This window comes from Tasmannia lanceolata, unplaced genomic scaffold (assembly GCF_043159265.1).
Source record: "Tasmannia lanceolata isolate RefF3 unplaced genomic scaffold, GAP_Taslan_0.1 ptg000037l, whole genome shotgun sequence".
NCBI classification, from domain to species: Eukaryota; Viridiplantae; Streptophyta; class Magnoliopsida; order Canellales; family Winteraceae; genus Tasmannia; species Tasmannia lanceolata.
Window position 1 is genome coordinate 63,442,884 of NW_027518714.1, and position 17,368 is coordinate 63,460,251.

General features: G+C 37.4%; 1 protein-coding gene across 1 annotated transcript; it reads left to right on the plus strand.

The window, feature by feature from the left end:
- The first annotated feature begins 2,969 nt into the window (after positions 1 to 2,969).
- LOC143860795 (hsp70 nucleotide exchange factor FES1-like) lies at positions 2,970 to 16,520 on the plus strand. Its single transcript, XM_077371611.1, has 8 exons — positions 2,970 to 3,263; positions 4,545 to 4,636; positions 7,120 to 7,270; positions 14,625 to 14,752; positions 15,147 to 15,305; positions 15,398 to 15,595; positions 15,749 to 15,955; positions 16,044 to 16,520. The coding sequence occupies exons 1-8, from the start codon at positions 3,023 to 3,025 to the stop codon at positions 16,062 to 16,064; spliced, it is 1,197 nt and encodes a 398-aa protein (XP_077227726.1). The 5' UTR covers positions 2,970 to 3,022; the 3' UTR covers positions 16,065 to 16,520.
- The last annotated feature ends 848 nt before the right edge of the window (positions 16,521 to 17,368 follow it).

Genomic DNA, 17,368 nt, shown 5'->3' on the forward strand with positions numbered 1-17,368 from the left:
AATTGGCAACGAGTGGACATTTTGCAAAGTCTGTCTTCATCCTCTGGCATCTTGTATGACGGTATGAGAAGCCCACAAGCTATTTGTGGGCGGATCTAATAGAGAGATAGGCAGGGAAGTGGGTTTTGGTTTGAGAAGCAGGGGCATAGGTTGAGAAAGTAGAAGATGACCAAGAGATTTGGATTTGTAAGGAAGAACGACGCAAGAAGAAAGGCAACGGAGAGCTAGAAAACAGAATACAGGACATTTCTAAAAATAGAATGCTTTGAGTTCCTAAAGAGAGCATTGCAATAGCCATTGATGATGACGGATTGGGGCCGTCCGGACGGTTGCATCAGCTGTCGTCCGTGGAGAATAACTCTCTATGGGTTTTGGTTAGTAGTAGGCCGGATTGTTAATACCATGAAAAAATTTAAGAATTTCACTAAACTTGGATGAAATTACGGAGATTCAATAGTTCTCATATCGAGGACTTATGTGACAAGCATAGAAACAAATCTTGATAACTATGGAAAGATAGTATTCTAATCTAACCTAGTTGCCTAATCTACCTAGATTACCCAGTCAACCTGACCAATCTAATCCAACCTAGTTGCCTAATCTACCTAGATTACCTCAACTTGACCAATCTACCTCCAAGATGATCCAATGGTGAGATCTTAACCCAACCCAATGGTTAGATCTCACATATTCCACCGTTGGATCATCTTGGAGGTAGATTGGGCATGTTTGAATAGGATCATCTTGGTTATATGTTGAGGATATCAAGCCATCAGATTGCATTAATTTGGTATCCAATCACAGGAGGGAAAAAAGAAAAAGGAGGAAAGAATACCAATAGGACCAACACATCAATAACTGAATAATAATGATCAAGATTTCATGCAGAAAAAATTGAGAGAACGAGCATCCCTGCCATGCAAAAGTAGAAGTAACTAAACAGAGTAGATACAAGGTATTGATTTGTTTATGCATGTAGTAACAAGCATTTGAGCAATAAAGTCCAAATCATGAGGTGGGGGATGAAATAGAGGGAAAAAACCACCGAGTTCCAACACTTGCATACCCTTGTGACATAAAAATGATCGAAATACCCCCATATAGGGTAAAAATGGCTAGAATACACATGAGTCATGAAAAATCACTAAAATAACCCCCCGAGATAAAAGTGATCAAAATACGCCATATCGAGTAAAATGACCAGAATACCCTTATATCATGGAAAATGACCAAAATAACCCTGAGTCATGGAAAATAACTAAATACCCTTTATGACATAAAAATGGTCAAAATACCCCCATCATCATGGAAATACATCAGGTAAAAAGTGACCAAAATACCCCAGCATCATGGAAAATGACCGAAATATCCCCATGAGATAAAAGTGATCAAAATACCTCGAGTCATGGAAAGTGACTAAAATACCCTTATGATATAAAATGATCGAAATACCCCCATATAGGGTAAAATGACCGAAATACCCTTGAGTCATGTAAAATGACTAAAATACCCCCATGACATAAAAATTATTAAAATACGTCGTATCATGAAAAAATGACCAGAATACTCTTGCACCATTAAAAATGACTGAAATACCCCTATATATCTGAAGAAAATGACCAAAATGCCCTTGAGTCATGGAATATGATTAAAATACCTTTATGACATTTACCCTCTCCAATATGTGGTTCAGGTACACTAGAAATAATACATCCTCCTTATTTCCTTTCTATAATGAAACAACAAAAGGTAGACAAATGCATTGTAAGTAGATTACATCGAAATGGTTTACCCTAAAATGGATTGCTCCCTCGTATTTACCCTCACTGGAATAGACCCTAATAGAAAGTGTGCGGCAACGTCAAGCCAAAAGGTTATATATTCAAGTTTTTAACTCAATTTTGGGCCAATGAATTTCATAGCACCCAAGAATTTCAGAGAATTTTAGTATGCATCAGTTTTTCCAACCTTGAGGCTCAATGGTAGAGATTCCATAACATCCAAGAATTATAGAGAAAAGGGAAAAACATAGTTTCAGAAAAGCATCGGTTAGTTTTTGAAAAAAAAAAACTTTTGAATGTGGTTTGGATATCCATAAAAAGGAAAATTAAAGAAAAAAGAAGACAAACTATAAATAACACTTAGACTCTGCCTCGGTGATTTTCATAATGCAACCAAGAAAGTAGGTGATGCGTTGATGCCTAAGCTAAGGCATTAAAATGCTTCTTAAGACTTATAATAGATAAGGTTTCGATTAACCCCAGCAGTCGAAATAAAAAAAAAAGAAGTTTCAAATAACCTTAAGGCCATCTAAAATTTACCATTATATATAGTATGGAAAAGTGTAAGGTGTTTAATAACTATAAAGAAATTTGCATACTAGAGAAATTTACATTCATAAGGTGGGGAATGCTAGACTCACAAGAGGCCTTGCAGAAAAGGGGGTAAAGGACGCCCCAATTGGTCAACTCTCACTTAAGTTGGCACATAAAATTAGGATTATAAGTGTTAAGATATGTCAGATTTGACCATTGGTTTATGAAAGGGTGAGATTAGGTTTCCTAGATTGATTATCTTTAGTTACGATAATCCTTATCTTTAGGTCGAGAGATTAGGCTAGTTAGGATAAATCTTGTCTTTTCCCTTTTCTTATGTTCATCTTTATATGTAATTGCTTATTTAAGCAATCTCTATTGTTAATGAAAAGACATCTGAGAATAGTGAAAACCCAAGTGTCATAAAAGTGGAAATTGAGCAATGGGCGCATGTAAATCTAGCATTCCTCGAGTAAGGTATTTTATTTAAGGAAGGGTTTTAAAATTAAAATTTGTGGGTCAGTTGGATGGGGTTCCCGTCGTACAAACTGGTCCAGATAAACGGTCCAGATCTCAAGTGCCACGTATTGATTGAGACGCGCAATCGCTCATCTACAATTGCGATTTGCAGATGGTTGTATATAAATAACTAAATTATGGGTTAGTTCCTGCGATGCGAAGCAATTGTGTTGTTGTCTAGTAACATTATGGCCAAGGTTGTTTTCTTCTTCCTCTTGGTTTCAATGATGATGATGATGGGTTTGTGCATAGCAGAGCGAGCAAACGAGTCTTCTTCGGGAGGGTTATTTTGGGCGACGGGCAAGGACGAGGAGGCGGCAGCAGCGGAGGAGGAGGCTGAAGAATTGCCCCCTCTCCAAGACAACAAGGATGATTTCCAGGAGGACCACTCTTTCCCTTCCCTCGACTCCATGTTTCAGTGGGCGATAGGTATACCCACCCTTTTCTTATTCAAATGAACTATGATTCCCTCCTAGTCCTCCTACTACAACTGTGTCTGTTATTTGCTTTCTTCTCTACAATTAAGGAACGACTGTTCCACTCTGGATACTTCCAGAAAATTGAACGAAATTTTACTATTCCACTGAGATTCTCACTTGTATTTTTATTTCCTAATTTGATTCCTACGTATATGAAATCTTGTGATTGATCGCTAAAACACATAAACAAGAATTTTATTTATGTGGATGTGAGCTCGGCCAAGATTAAAACCCTAGTTGACTTGGGCGAGTCAATGATTAACTTTGGTAGTTTTTTAAACACTGAATTTAGGCATATAATTCCAATGTTATGGGTTGCTAAATTATTTTCCATTCCATCTCCTTCCCCATGAATATGCTGGATGCAACCAACCCATTTTACATCTATTTTTCTCAATGGGAGAACCGGAGAAGTACCCGTATCAGACACATCTCAGATTCTATTACTTTGGGATTCTTTCTCACACTTCTAGAATCTTTTATCTATATTTTTTAAATACTACTACCACAACCTTACAATTTACCGCATGTTTTGAGCTATATCCATCCTAATAGTAAGTTTTTATATATGGAATTTAAGCATTATATTTACTTTTTAACCTATTTAAAATTCCGATATATTACTCGTTATAAGTTATAACTTTATAATTATGTAAAAAACATTAAAATTCTAGAATTGATTAAACTATTTTGGCGAATCCACAAACCTTTCGTTTTGAGGTTTCCTGAATCCAATACTTGATATTCGTCTTGAATTCTGGCACTCATACCCATACGGATGCAACATAGAAACCAACTGAAATGGAAGATAGGATTTGCTTGGACTCCTAAATCTTAGAAAAAACAACCAGGAAGGGATTTGCTTCCCTTTTCAGCAATTGTACTGAAAAGAACCTCCTTCAGAAACTTAATCCTTTTCAAAGGGGTTGAAAATTTACGAAAATTTTATCTTCTCTTGAGTTTAATCTTTGTGTTTCAACCTGCATGATTGAGTGCATCTTAATTTGATGGTGAACTTTGATTACTGATAATTTTTATCTATTTCTGCCACCATCCATCATATATGTTGAACATGACCTTTCAAATAAGAGCCCCATGTTGTAATAATTTTGAGCATAAGTCAGTCTTATAGCTATTGTTTTTCATTTTGATACTGTATTGTGTAATGTACCTTGTGTCTTTTATGTTGAAGTTAAATAATCCTTTTCCTTCTATTTTTCAAATGAACTAGGCCATTCTGATACTGAAAAGCTGAAGGAAACAGCAAATGATATTCAACGTCTGTCTGCAAATGAGCTGAAAAATCGTCAGTTAGAAATAAAGGTGAGAATTGTGTATGTATGTCCTGCATTAAGATAGTCTGTCTCATACCAATGCTCGTTGAATATTGTGAGTTTAGTAGCGCTAGTGGTACTATGATTATTGCATATTAAATATATTGATAACCGTTCAGTATTTCGGGAATAAAAAAGCTTTACCTCTATTGGAGGGGAATTCACTCTGTTCATGTGTGTATCACATTAGACTTCCCTTGGAGAGTTCTACTTGTAATTGCTTCCCCAGTCAGATATCCATTTTCTCCTGAGGTATGAGGTATCAAATGATGGTTTACTGTTGATATCAGTGGGATTTCTTAGAATATATTGTTTCATCTGCTATTCTCCTTGAACTTGACACCCCATTGTGTAGTACAATTATGCTATCTTAGATCCAAAAAAAGTGTCAATAATGAATTTTACCTTATCGCTCTTAAGTTGTTCTGTTAAAACGTTGAAAGCATGAAAACTGACATCAAAATAGTCGGATAGAGTCCTTAATCAGGTTCCTGTTTGTTCAAGTGTCTGTCCCTGTATTCATCTGGTACACTGGTCACTAATATGGTTTTTTGCTGTGATATAAGGTGGTGTTTTCACCAAAACGAGGTTTGCATAGATTGTACAATGTTACAATTTCTTCAATGTAGTCCTTGGTGGCCCGTTATAAACCTGATTTGCCTAGGCTCTGCAATTCCTTTAGCGTGATCCTTCTTGGCTTGTCATATTATTAGATGCTTTGGAGTTGTTTTTTTCTTTCTGGATATGATATTCAGCACTATGATATTCGGATATGGACACGAACACGGATACATGCACAAAAAAGGAGATGCGATTTGGCATTTTCCATAATCCAAGATATAGATATGAATACGGGTATCTTATATAATGAGATAAAAAATAAGACATTTACATAATAACATATAACTTAACTAGATTTAGCTTTTTCCTAATGGCACTTAACTAGATTTAAGTTAGAAGATGGAATTAATAATAATTCTAAAATAGCACCTATGGGACTCACATATCTTAAGTTATAACATAGTTACAAATATGAGACTCTAACAAGCAGACAACGTGATAGTTCGAAGAGAGTGACATTTGTTTGAAAAATGATAGTTATCTGACCAACAAATTATTCAGGAAGTATCTGGTACAAGTATCAGTTTCGTATTGTGTTTAACACAATACATTGGGCCTGCAGAAGTATTTGTTTACGGTAGATTGGTGCTCTTCGTGAATGGATAAAATCTATATAATAAATGGAAGGTTCCTCAGAAAATCTCTCCATTGTGGTGGTATGGGGATTATTATGGAAACAAGAGGAATTAAGAATATTGGGGAATAGAAGTTTTGCTCCATAGTCGATGACTGACATTGAATTTTTTTCTCATCCAATTTGGACCTTGCAAACAATTTTTATGAGTTTTAGTTTGTGGTATCTTACACAAGTGGAGGGAATTTGCTTTGATCTGTCCAATGTGGATAATGTTGAGGCTAGATGGATACCTCTCACAATTTTAGTTCTGGAGGCAACCGGGCCCCACTACCATTCATAGGTGTTTGGGAACAAATTGTTTTAGGTTGTAAGAATTACTCCTGGCCCACTGGTAATCCTGATTCCAATGAACCTGAAGTGTGTGCTGCTGGGGGCTTTGTATTTTTATGGAGGAGTTATCTGGTCCACTTTGGGTGGAATACGATTCTGCTAATGGTATCTCGTAGGCTTTAATCCCAAAGCAGTTATGTAGTAATTGGCAAACTTCACATTGGAAATTTGGGACATGAATAGGCCTCTACTTCGTCTTAATTGCACATCTCTTGAAGCACGGACCAAATAGCAAGATGAACGGATAGAGATGTTCTTTGTGTTGGGATAGCAATTCCCCTCACTAGTTTTTAGCATTTGTTTTTTGGGTTTTTTTTCTTTTTGGTCCCTTGTTTATGTATCTTGGGGCCAACATACTCTCTTCCATTGTACTCTTTCCTCTTTGATTTTATAGGTTTATGTTATCTTTCAAAAAAATAGAAAGAAAAAATTGTGATGGAGAGAGGAGGTTGGGCAAATTTTTCTATATTAACCGATTTTGGCCCATATATAAAAGTCCGAAGAATGGAAGAAAATGATCCACATAGAAGAACCCAATTACTTTCACCTTTTTCATGAAATTTTTCTAAAGGATTCATTTAGCCGACCCCAACTAGTTTGGGACAAAGGCTTTGTTGAGTTGAGTTGAGTTGAGTTGAGTATATGAAAGTCCGAAGAAAGCCCAAGGAATACCATGTTTACATCCAGAGAAATGCATGCCTATTCTCAGCATGATGGCTATTGTTTCTTGTGCATCTCAGTGTTGGATGTTAAATTTTAGACTGCCTGTTGTGTTTGTGTTTTGCTTTATATAGTAATTACATTTGAATCATACTCTTCACATGGATTATGAAAGTTAGGAAAATGTGCTTAATCGGGTTTTTTGTTGCTTTCTGAACAAGCAGGAATTGATGGAGAAGTTGAAGGTGCCATCGGATGCAGAATTGATGCAAATAGCAATAGCAGACTTGAATAATTCTTTCCTTTCTTTGGAAGATCGCCATCGTGCATTAGAGGAGCTTCTGATTCTTGTTGAGCCTATAGATAACGCGAATGGTAAATGTAGTTCTCGAACATTTCTTCTTGTCATAGTTGTTTTTTTTTATAAATATTGATGCTACCTTGTATTCCTTGGGGAGCATCGGTGTGGGTATTTCCTTTTCTTTTTCTTGTTGTGGGGAGCACTGACCCCAACCTTTCTCGTGAAGGAAGAAATGTCTTCATGTTCAATTGAATCTCAAGGAACAAACTATTCAATATGGGACCAAGCAAATAACTGAAAACAGATCTTACCTTGATGGGACTAATGTTGTTTGGGTACAACCTATTTAAGTTGGGGCCCAATAAATGAATGGCTTGGATTATCCAATTACTCTCCCCACTATTTAGGGTTTAAACTTTAAAGTTTAGGGTTTGGGTCATCCATTCGTGTAAATTTCTTTAAAACTATCGAATTGTGTGCATGATCTATTAAATCCTTATAATATAAAGTTTTCTTTAATTAATAAATACTTTATAGTGGTGAATTAATTTATACCATTAAATTTCTTATGTAAATTTCTCCATAGTTATTAGATGTAAACTTCTTATGGCCATTTAAAATCCTATAAATGTAAATTTCCCTTAAGTTATCAAATATCTTAAATTTCTCCATAGTTATTAGATGTAAACTTCTTATGGCCATCTAAATCGAAGGGTCTTTTTGTATTTTTGTATAATAATAGGAAAACTTTGCCTCTCGCGCAACCAAATTTACTTATTTTTTCGAATAGGTACAATTAATAGAAAAGCAAATGAGGGTTATTTTTCCACTATTAATCAAATATCATACAGGTGTATTATCAAATACTATACATGTAAACATATCTGATACATGTAAATTTCTTTGTTACATTATATTATCTCATCTTTATATTGTATTTTATTTATGGAATTAATGAATGAAGTGGTTTCCTACATCATCCCCCTCCCCCCCCCCCCTCTTTAACAGTTTCTGTGAGAATGGTTCACTGTTTCAGGATAAATTCACCCCCTCTAATGTTTTTCTTTGCTTTCAAAACTTAACGAATAACGTTAAAGGCGGGGGGGGGGGGGGGGGGGGGGATTTTATCCGCCAGGGGGGATATCATTTCCCTTTATGTATCCTACATTTATGGGGTTGTATACATTTAAGTTTATAATGAACCTTACAATTCTAGACATGCACTCACCAACGTATTTTATTAGATGTTCGATGTCTTGCTTATGTGTTATTTTTATAGGTGTGTATTTTCGATGTCTTGCTTATGTGATTTTTTATAAGCATATGTGTTTTTGCTTATTATAGCATTTTCTGAACTTTCATCCTAAAATTCTATCTTTTGCATTTGTTTCGCATACCCTTTTGTGATTGCTTATTATGGCATTTTCTGAAAGTTCATCCTAAAATTCTATCTTTTGCATTTGTTTCACTTACCCTTTTGTGATTTTATAGGATTTTCACTGAAATTTCTGACCGAAACCAAAAATTTTCCGTTTCTATGGTGACCAAAATCAAAACCGAAATTTAAAACCCAAGGTTGCCAGAGAGGGAAACGAAGCGGAAGAGGGAAGTGAAGTCTCCCGGGATGGTGGGAAGCAGGAAGCATGAAGGGAAGCGCGAAAGGAAGCAAAGGGGAAGCGTGTTTCCCATTTTTGTAATTCCCATTTTGGGGAAGCGCGTTTCCCCTGCTCAGAAACATGATTCCCACTTTTTGGGGAAGCGTCACGATTCACAATTCTGAATCACGTATTGGGGAATCATGATTCCCCCTTTTGCTATGTGATTCCTGCTTCCTTGTTAAAACCTTTAAAGTAAGAGCTATAGAGTGACCTGACTCATGAGTGAGACTAGGGAGTGTAGATGTCAATTCCCTTGTATGATAATAGGCTAGAACGGAATCATGAAACCATGACCAAGGAACAATGCCTTGAGCTTTGTCAGCATCAAGCAGTGAATATATGATTAATGCCATGCGCCCTGGCTTAATGGCACCCAAGTGACCATCTCCAATATCCTATAACATGCAGCAACCATCTTTTCTATATGTACTTCCCCGAATTACAATGTCAAATCAAATGACAGCAAAATATCCTTTATCCCAGTGTTGACATGTTATTTTATGTGGTTAATGGCTCTCCAAAATGATGTGAACAATCTTGGTGCTTTTGTGAAGGAAAGTAGGAATCATCTGAGGAGAAATGTTTAAAAACTTCAAGTCGATGTCGATTTAAGTATTGATGCAGTAATTTATTTCATTAACTTGGGTGAGTCAAAGGATATTTTGAATGACATGGTAAGGCGAATCTTGTACTTGGAAGAGAACCTTGAGCAAAGTACAACTTAGTCAACTCGTGCGAGTTGGTGAATGACTTGGTGAGTTTTTAAGCAGTGTTTTGGAGTATTTCTGTCTAAATGCGAACAATTTTGACTTGTCGACTATGTAGTTGATAATCTTTCAGAGAAAGGATTTGTTGAAGGGTATTGTGGTCATTACGTGTATGATTAGAGGGTATTATAGTCTTTGTACCATTTAACTCTACTTGGGCTCTATATATACACCATATTACATGGGATAGCTCCTTAGTGGAGAATCTCACCATCTTCTCCCTCACTCTTCTTCTTCTCCTTCTCCTTCTTTATCTTCTAACATGGTATTAGAGATAAGATCCTAAGGGAGGAAAAAGAAAGAAAGAGTCCCTCATCACCATCTCCATCTCCAACAGTGACCTCCTCTGGCGGCACCTCCATCGACCTCCACCACCTTCGGCCACCACCCCTATCTCCACCGTAGGCTTTAGTTCTCCTTTTTTTCCCAAACCCTAAACCCTAAATCCGAGAACCTTGAACCTAAATCTATGGAACCCATACCCAGACCCTAAATCCGTGAAACCCTAGCTCAGCCCTCAACCCTAAATCTGTAAATTCCACATCCTAAACCCTAAATTCATGAACCCCACACCCTAAATCCGTGAAACCCTTACCCTAAACCCTAAATTTGTGAACCCCACACCCTAAATCCGTAAAACCCTAACCCCTTCCCTTCTTGTGAGTTCCTAAACCCCTCCCTTTTTTTGTAATTACTATTTGTAAATCCATCCATTTTTCCACAACACACACACACAAAAAAAAAACCAAGCAGAAGATCCCTTCTTGTATATTCTTACTCCATCTATAAGTTCCTTTATTGTTCTCCTTTTTTCTTAATCTCTAAATCTCTTTCTTTTCTACATCTTAGTCCATTGTTGAGTTCCTTCTAGTTTCCACAACCCCCTCTCTTATGGTTTAAATCCTCCATTTCTTAATGTTCTTAAAACCCTTCTCCCCTCCCGTCCATCCGTCTTTGTCATTTCTTAATTTGTCCTAGTTGCGTTTTATGACGTTTGTGTTGGTGTCAAAGGCGCATGCCAAGTGTTTTATGAAATGTCCAAGAGGGATGTTATACCTTAATGTTATTCTTTTCGTTGCAAGTTGAGGCCGAACCTCAAATTGAGGGGGGAGTGTTGAATGTTCCATGGATGGAGTGTTGTTCTGTTGTTGTTGTCGTGTTGTATTGTTGTCATTTTCGCATGATATAGTTTCCTCTTCCTTGTTGGTTTGGTTCAATGTTACCTAGAACGCAGTTCGTTCCGGTACATGGTACGGGAACGGGTACGGGGTACGATACTAGCCCGGTATGCAGTACGATGGGGGTATGCTATGTTGGTTCGTTATTCGGGTCGCGATCAGTTTGGAGCGGTAATTTGAACTCACACACACTCTCTCTCTACACACACAAATATATATATATATGTATATATATATATATATATATATATATATATATATATATAATTTCATATATTTTTACAAGAATATTATTCCATAATAGACACTACATACATTTAGTACACAAAATATAAAAATCTCATTTATGTCATACATATTTTTTCAAAAAGACAGTTCCCGTTGGAATATATGAATATCCTTCCATAGTCCATACTACAACCATTTAATAAAAAAAATAAAAAAACATCATGTATGCCCTACATATTTTTTTTAAAAAAAAGAAAGATCTAGTTCCAATCCAACCCAAAATATATAAAATTTGTAGCTCTCTCCATTTCTCCCTTAGTCTATATGCATCCCTCTCTTTCTCTCCCGCGGGTTGTCATTTTTGGCAATCCGGGTCGCTAGCAAACCACGTTTGGGATCTTGCGACCCCGGATCGCGGGTCAGAGGGCGGATGGCAAATCCGGTAACAATGGTTTGGTTACCTTTATGGTTGCTCCTTTGTTGGTGGTTCTTCCTATTATGTCTTGTTGTCGTCTCCGGGATGATGTAGTATCACCCTCTTTGTTGGAGTGTCATGAGGTTCCCGTCATTGGTTGGTTGGTTGGATTGTTGGTTTGTTGATTGTTGTTGGTTGTTGGTGGATTCACTTTGCGAGTTGTGTTTGTTGATGCTTCTACATAGTGAGTATAGTTGCTTGGCGTACTTTTATGCCTTTGTTGTTGTTGTAGTGGTTTGCATTGCAATCCACCTTGTTGGTGCTTCTACACGTGAGTGTAGTTGCCTTGCGGAGTTTTACGCATTTGTTATCGTTGTAGTGGTTTGCGTTGCAATCCACGTTGTTGGTGGCTATATGCCCGATCGTTAGCGTTGCTTTCGGCCTTGTTGTTGTTGGTGGCTATATGCCGGTCGTTTGCGATGCATTCGGCCTTGTTGTTGTTGGTGGCTATATGCTCAGTCATTAGCATTGCTTTCAGCCTCGTTGTTGTCCAGGCGACGTACTGTTTGATCGTTGTCGGTTGGTTGTTGTGCGCCCCTTTGTTGAACGCTAGTTGTTGATCGTTGTTATGATTGGCTGATTTTCTATCGTCTTGTTTGTTAGTTAGTTGCTGGCTCTTGAAACCTTTCTGGTGGTTGGAGTTCTTCCCTTGGCGATGTGTTGTTCTGTTGATGTTTACTCGTGGTTCTTTGCCGTTGTTCGTGTGCGCCTTTTGTGTGCTTATTTTGTTCGATAGATCGTTGTTGTTTCCCTGCCGAGGTGCCTCTGTTCAATCATTATTGGTGTGCGGATTTGTTAGTGGTGCTTTGATTCAGGGGGAGACTCTCTCGCCGTCGTGATGATTCTGGGGGAGCTGTTGTTTTTTATGGCCGTTGATCTCGCCATTGTACCCTCTGTGGCCGTTGCTCTTTTTTATTATGTTTTTCACTATGTTTTCACCACACCAGCTTGAGGGGGAGTGTTGTACCAAGCTGGCTGTGTGTATGGGATTATTGCCTTTTTTGTTGTATGGGTATTATAATTGTTTATTGTAGTTTTCTTTGTAACAAGATGGAGTTCTGTAATATATACATAGGTACGGAGGGCGAATATACACTCTAGCTTGAGGGGGAGTGTTGAAGGGTATTGTGGTCATTACGTGTATGATTAGAGGGTATTATAGTCTTTGTACCATGTGACCCTACTTGGGCTCTATGTATACACCATATTACATGGGAGAGCTCGTTAGTGGAGAATCTCACCATCTTCTCCCTCACTCTTCTTTTTCTCCTCCTTCCTTATCTTCTAATTGGATTCAGTCCAGTCATTGTGTTTGCAAAAGTTGATCATATAACATGGACTTTATCAAACCCGACTTTCAAGGTTTAAGAGTAAATCCTAATCTATATATCAAATTGATTTTTACATTATGCTAGGAACCTGGCTCTTTTTAAGGATACATGCGGGCAATTACCTTGTGCATTGCGTCTGACCAGCAGCTGGAGGGACAAAAGGAAAACAGGGAAACGATTAGTTATGTGAATGGTGGTGGTTTCCTTTTATGCTAGGAAGCACGATACTCTCTGGGGCTCCAATACCCGTACCCGACACGTATTGGGTGCAGGTACGTTCGGGTACGCCCTGGATACGTAACCATATTTAGAAAGGAAAAAAAACAATTTTGGTTGTTGGGTGCGTGTCGGGTGCGTTTAGGGTGCGCACCCACGCGTACCCGACACATCCTGCTTCTTCTCTCTCCTCTCCTGCACCTAGTACTTACTTGTAAACCATTTAAGTAAATGTCTTTACTATTTTATTGTCCATTTACTTAAGATTTACATGTAAATAACGGAATACCCCTCATTTGGATTTATTAAAAATAGTTTCAAGACCCAAATCTAAAAGGAAAAAAAGTCAACTCTCCTGTTCTAGTACAAAATTCGAAGAAAAAGGGTCGGGTCAAAATTTCAACTTTCGTAACTTCCAAACGGTGGGGTATTTTTCAAATTTTAAAAATTCATAAAATCAATCATGTCCAAACATTATTAAATCCCAAAAGCCGGTATAAAAAATCTCATAATTTGGTCTCTAAAAATTATTCATCTTGTCAGGCACTGGTCAACACACTAGTCAACACCCTGACGACAGACTTTTTTTCTAATGAATGATGTATTGATGCCTCATGTTATTATATATGGAACTTAATCACTTATGAAATGATGAGTAATATTAGAATTTTCCATGTTGGTGATGCTATTGTTATTTGATTGTTGTCCAATTATTTTTTTCAATTTTTATAAATATATAATAAAATATTAAAATATATCATTATATCCGGCGTACCAGAACGTACCCGCACCCTGTTTTTTTGGAAAATTACGTACCCACGTACCCGTGTCGTGTCGTACCCGCACCCCATACCCGTACCCATGCTTCATAGCTTTTATGGGTTACTGGGAATTACAGGAAGCATTCACTGCTTAGGCTGCGTTTGGTAAAAATGGTTATAAAATTTATTTTACTCCCATTTTACGTCGAAAGAAACGGGGCCTTAAAGAATGTGTTGACATTGTAGGATCCATTCGCCACTGTCATTTGAACAAAATGTCACTGATGTTTTTTTTTTTTTGAAATGAGAAAAAAGAAACTTCACTTTTTGCACGACATTCAGGCCCACTTTCTCCAAATACAACCTAAAAGATTCAGCCTGGTGATCTAGCACAATGTGGACACTTCTAATCCCCATTATCAGAGTATCACTTCCTTTGCCAGTTTTATTTGCTAGTTTGCTTAATATTTATGGATTGATTCATCAGCTTTCATGCTTGTTGGTTACTGCATCATTTCTGAGATCTAGTGACTCCATATGCTCATGAGATTCCTCAAACTGCTGAAATCCTTATTTAGTTGCCGTTGTTACTAATGGGACTATAAAAGGCATAACTTTTTTTTTTGAATGAAGTGCAAAAAACCTTGCATCATACTTCCTTGTGAAGCTTTGTCTATGAGAAATGTTATGTGCTGGCAGCGGCTTGAATGATTAGTCCAAGTTGCAATCTCTCAAGAAAATACATTTTTGCTTGCTTGTGATGTTCATTACAACAATGATTATGCAGCTAATATAATGCGTTTTATCTTATTAGATCTGAACAAACTGGGAGGCCTTGTTGCGGTAATTAAAGATCTCAATAATTCTGAGCCAAAGATACGGACAATCTCTGCATGGATTCTTGGAAAAGCCAGTCAGAATAACCCAGTTGTTCAGAAGCAGGTTATTCTGTACTTTCTATACAAATATTTAAATCATGCTTCCACTGCTTGGCTTTCTCATTGACTTGGACAAATTTGTCTAGCTGATTGCATTGCATCAACATTTGGTCAATATTTACCTACTTATGCCTTGTTTTAACTTCCTTTACCTGTCTATAGTTGCACCAAGGCCCACCCTACCTTCTCCATCTCATGGTTCCTAGATATTTCCTGTCCTAATTTAGTCCGCCTTCTCACTTTTATTTTCTCATTTAGTTCTTCACCCAACATCTAGCCCTCCGCAGACCCCGCAATGGCGGGAGCCTCGTGCACTGGGCTGCCTTTTTTTCTTCACCCAACAGCCATTCCTGTCATATCTGGTAATTAATCTTACTGATTCTTAACACGTGTCCCAGATTGTTGAACTTGGAGCGCTGAGAAAACTAATGATAATGGTGAAATCCAGTTCCATTGAAGAGGCCATCAAAGCTTTATATGCTGTTTCAGCTGTGATCAGAAGCAATGTTGATGGCCAGGAATTGTTCTATTCAGAAGGTGGAGATTTGATTCTACAGGTAGAGAAGATGAACTAATTGAGAATCAAAGTAGTGTTTCAAATTACAAACCCAAGTCTGTTGATTAAGACAATTGATTTTTCATCGTGCAGGATATAATGGGCAACTCTAGTATCGATGTTAGGCTTCGTAGGAAATCCGCCTCTCTAGTTGCCTCTCTAGTTGCAGAATCAGTGGAGGGTCAATTGCAAAATACAAATAAAGCAGAGCTTCATTTCTTCCAGAATCGTCTCTTCTTGAAATCTGTGGTTGATCTGATGGCGTCTACTGACCTTGATCTTCAGGAGAAGGTTTCTCTCTCGTCGTTGATTTTTCATTACAACTTAGCCCGTTATGCATGATGTTAGGGAAACAATGTGGATCATCCTGTGGATTTAACAGGGATTAATGCCGGTGTGTTTCCCATTTTAACTCCTGCCATTGACAATATGTTTTTTTCCCAGGCATTAATGGCAACTAAGAGCCTACTCGAACTTACTAGCACCGAAGCGCTAGATTTCAAGGACTTCTGCGGTCTGGATGGAGCACTGGAGAGGATGAGGGTGCAATTGGAAGAGTTAATGTTAGATGAAGACGGGAGAGACTTTGCGACTGACATGGATAACCTTCGTAGAGAAGTGGAGTTCATTTTTCGTAGCAAGCTAGAAGAGGTACAGCTGGGAGTTCCTTAAGACTTGCATAATTATGCAGCTGCTATTACTATTATCACAATACAATTGTATGGATCTAACATGGCAGGTGACATTGGTTCCAACATGACATCTATATCAGCTGTTAGGAGTTCGACATGCAAGCCATCTTTGACCTGTATTTGTGTAAACATGATTGGAGCTTTTTATGGTCTGGATGGATCTGTGATTACCTATTTAATGTGGGTTTTGCACATCCCCCATCCACAATGCTAAAGCAGTCCTTTAGTACAAAATCAGAGGCTAGTTTTTTTTTTTTAAATTTTTATTGGATATTACATGTTAACAAGATCTAATGAATCTGAAGAAACATTCAAGCAGAACTCTATGGTCTTTGTGTTGACCTGGATAGAAATCTGGATATATTGAATTAGTTTTCACTGGGAATGTAACGAAACAAGCCATGAATATGGGGATTGTCTGATTTTTTATTTTTTATCTTTGTAAAATGTTGACGTTAATCAGTTGACTGATTGAAAGTGCATCAGTGGATCTGCATTTCAAATGGCAAAATTCCATTAACTGATTGAAAGTGGTTCTGTATTCCTCAATGCTGGTGAGTATCAGATACCTGAGAACTGACCATATCTGGAAGGCCTATCTCTTTATAAAGAACCCGTAGTGTCTGATGATGAGCAACCTACTCCAGAGGAACAGGTCTTCAATTTCATTTGAAGGTCTTTGTCTTTGTGTTTTGTGTTATATCCTTTTTATTTTTTGGCAACTTTTTTAATCCTTTAGGCCTTGTTTGGATCTCAAGTAAAACATTTGTGATGGATTTTTTTTTCTTTCCACGATTTAGAGGGTAATGACATGATTATGGTTAATTTAGAGGAGGTATAATCATAATTTGAAGGTCCTTCTAAACTGGCCCTTGGGAACTCAAGCCTGTTCTTTTGAACTAGAACGGGTTCAACCATGACCGGGCAACTAAGGTACTGAGGTGTGCTCTGTTTTTCTGTTTATAAATTTCTTAAAAATGCTCTTTATCAAGTCTATTTAGCTTCATGAAACAATATCATTTATTTAGGCAACTAATATATGTCACTGCAATGTTCTGACAATGGGCTGAACTCACTGTGCTGCTTCTATGGCTTTATTTAATCTGAAAATTAAGAAATAAAAGTTTTTTTTTTTCTGATATTTTATTCTTCGTACTTTGGAGGAGATGACAAATCTCACTTGACAGGATTTTCTTGAATTTTCTTTTCTTTTCACCGCTCTGATGAAAGCTTGCTCTTCATACTTTTTTTATTAATTCTTGTTCAACTTGTCTTTTTCATTGTGTGGTTTATAAGAATATAATCCCAGCATCTTTTTGATGAGTGAGTCTCTGGACTCATATGATCATTTCTTCTTATTGGGCTGACTCTC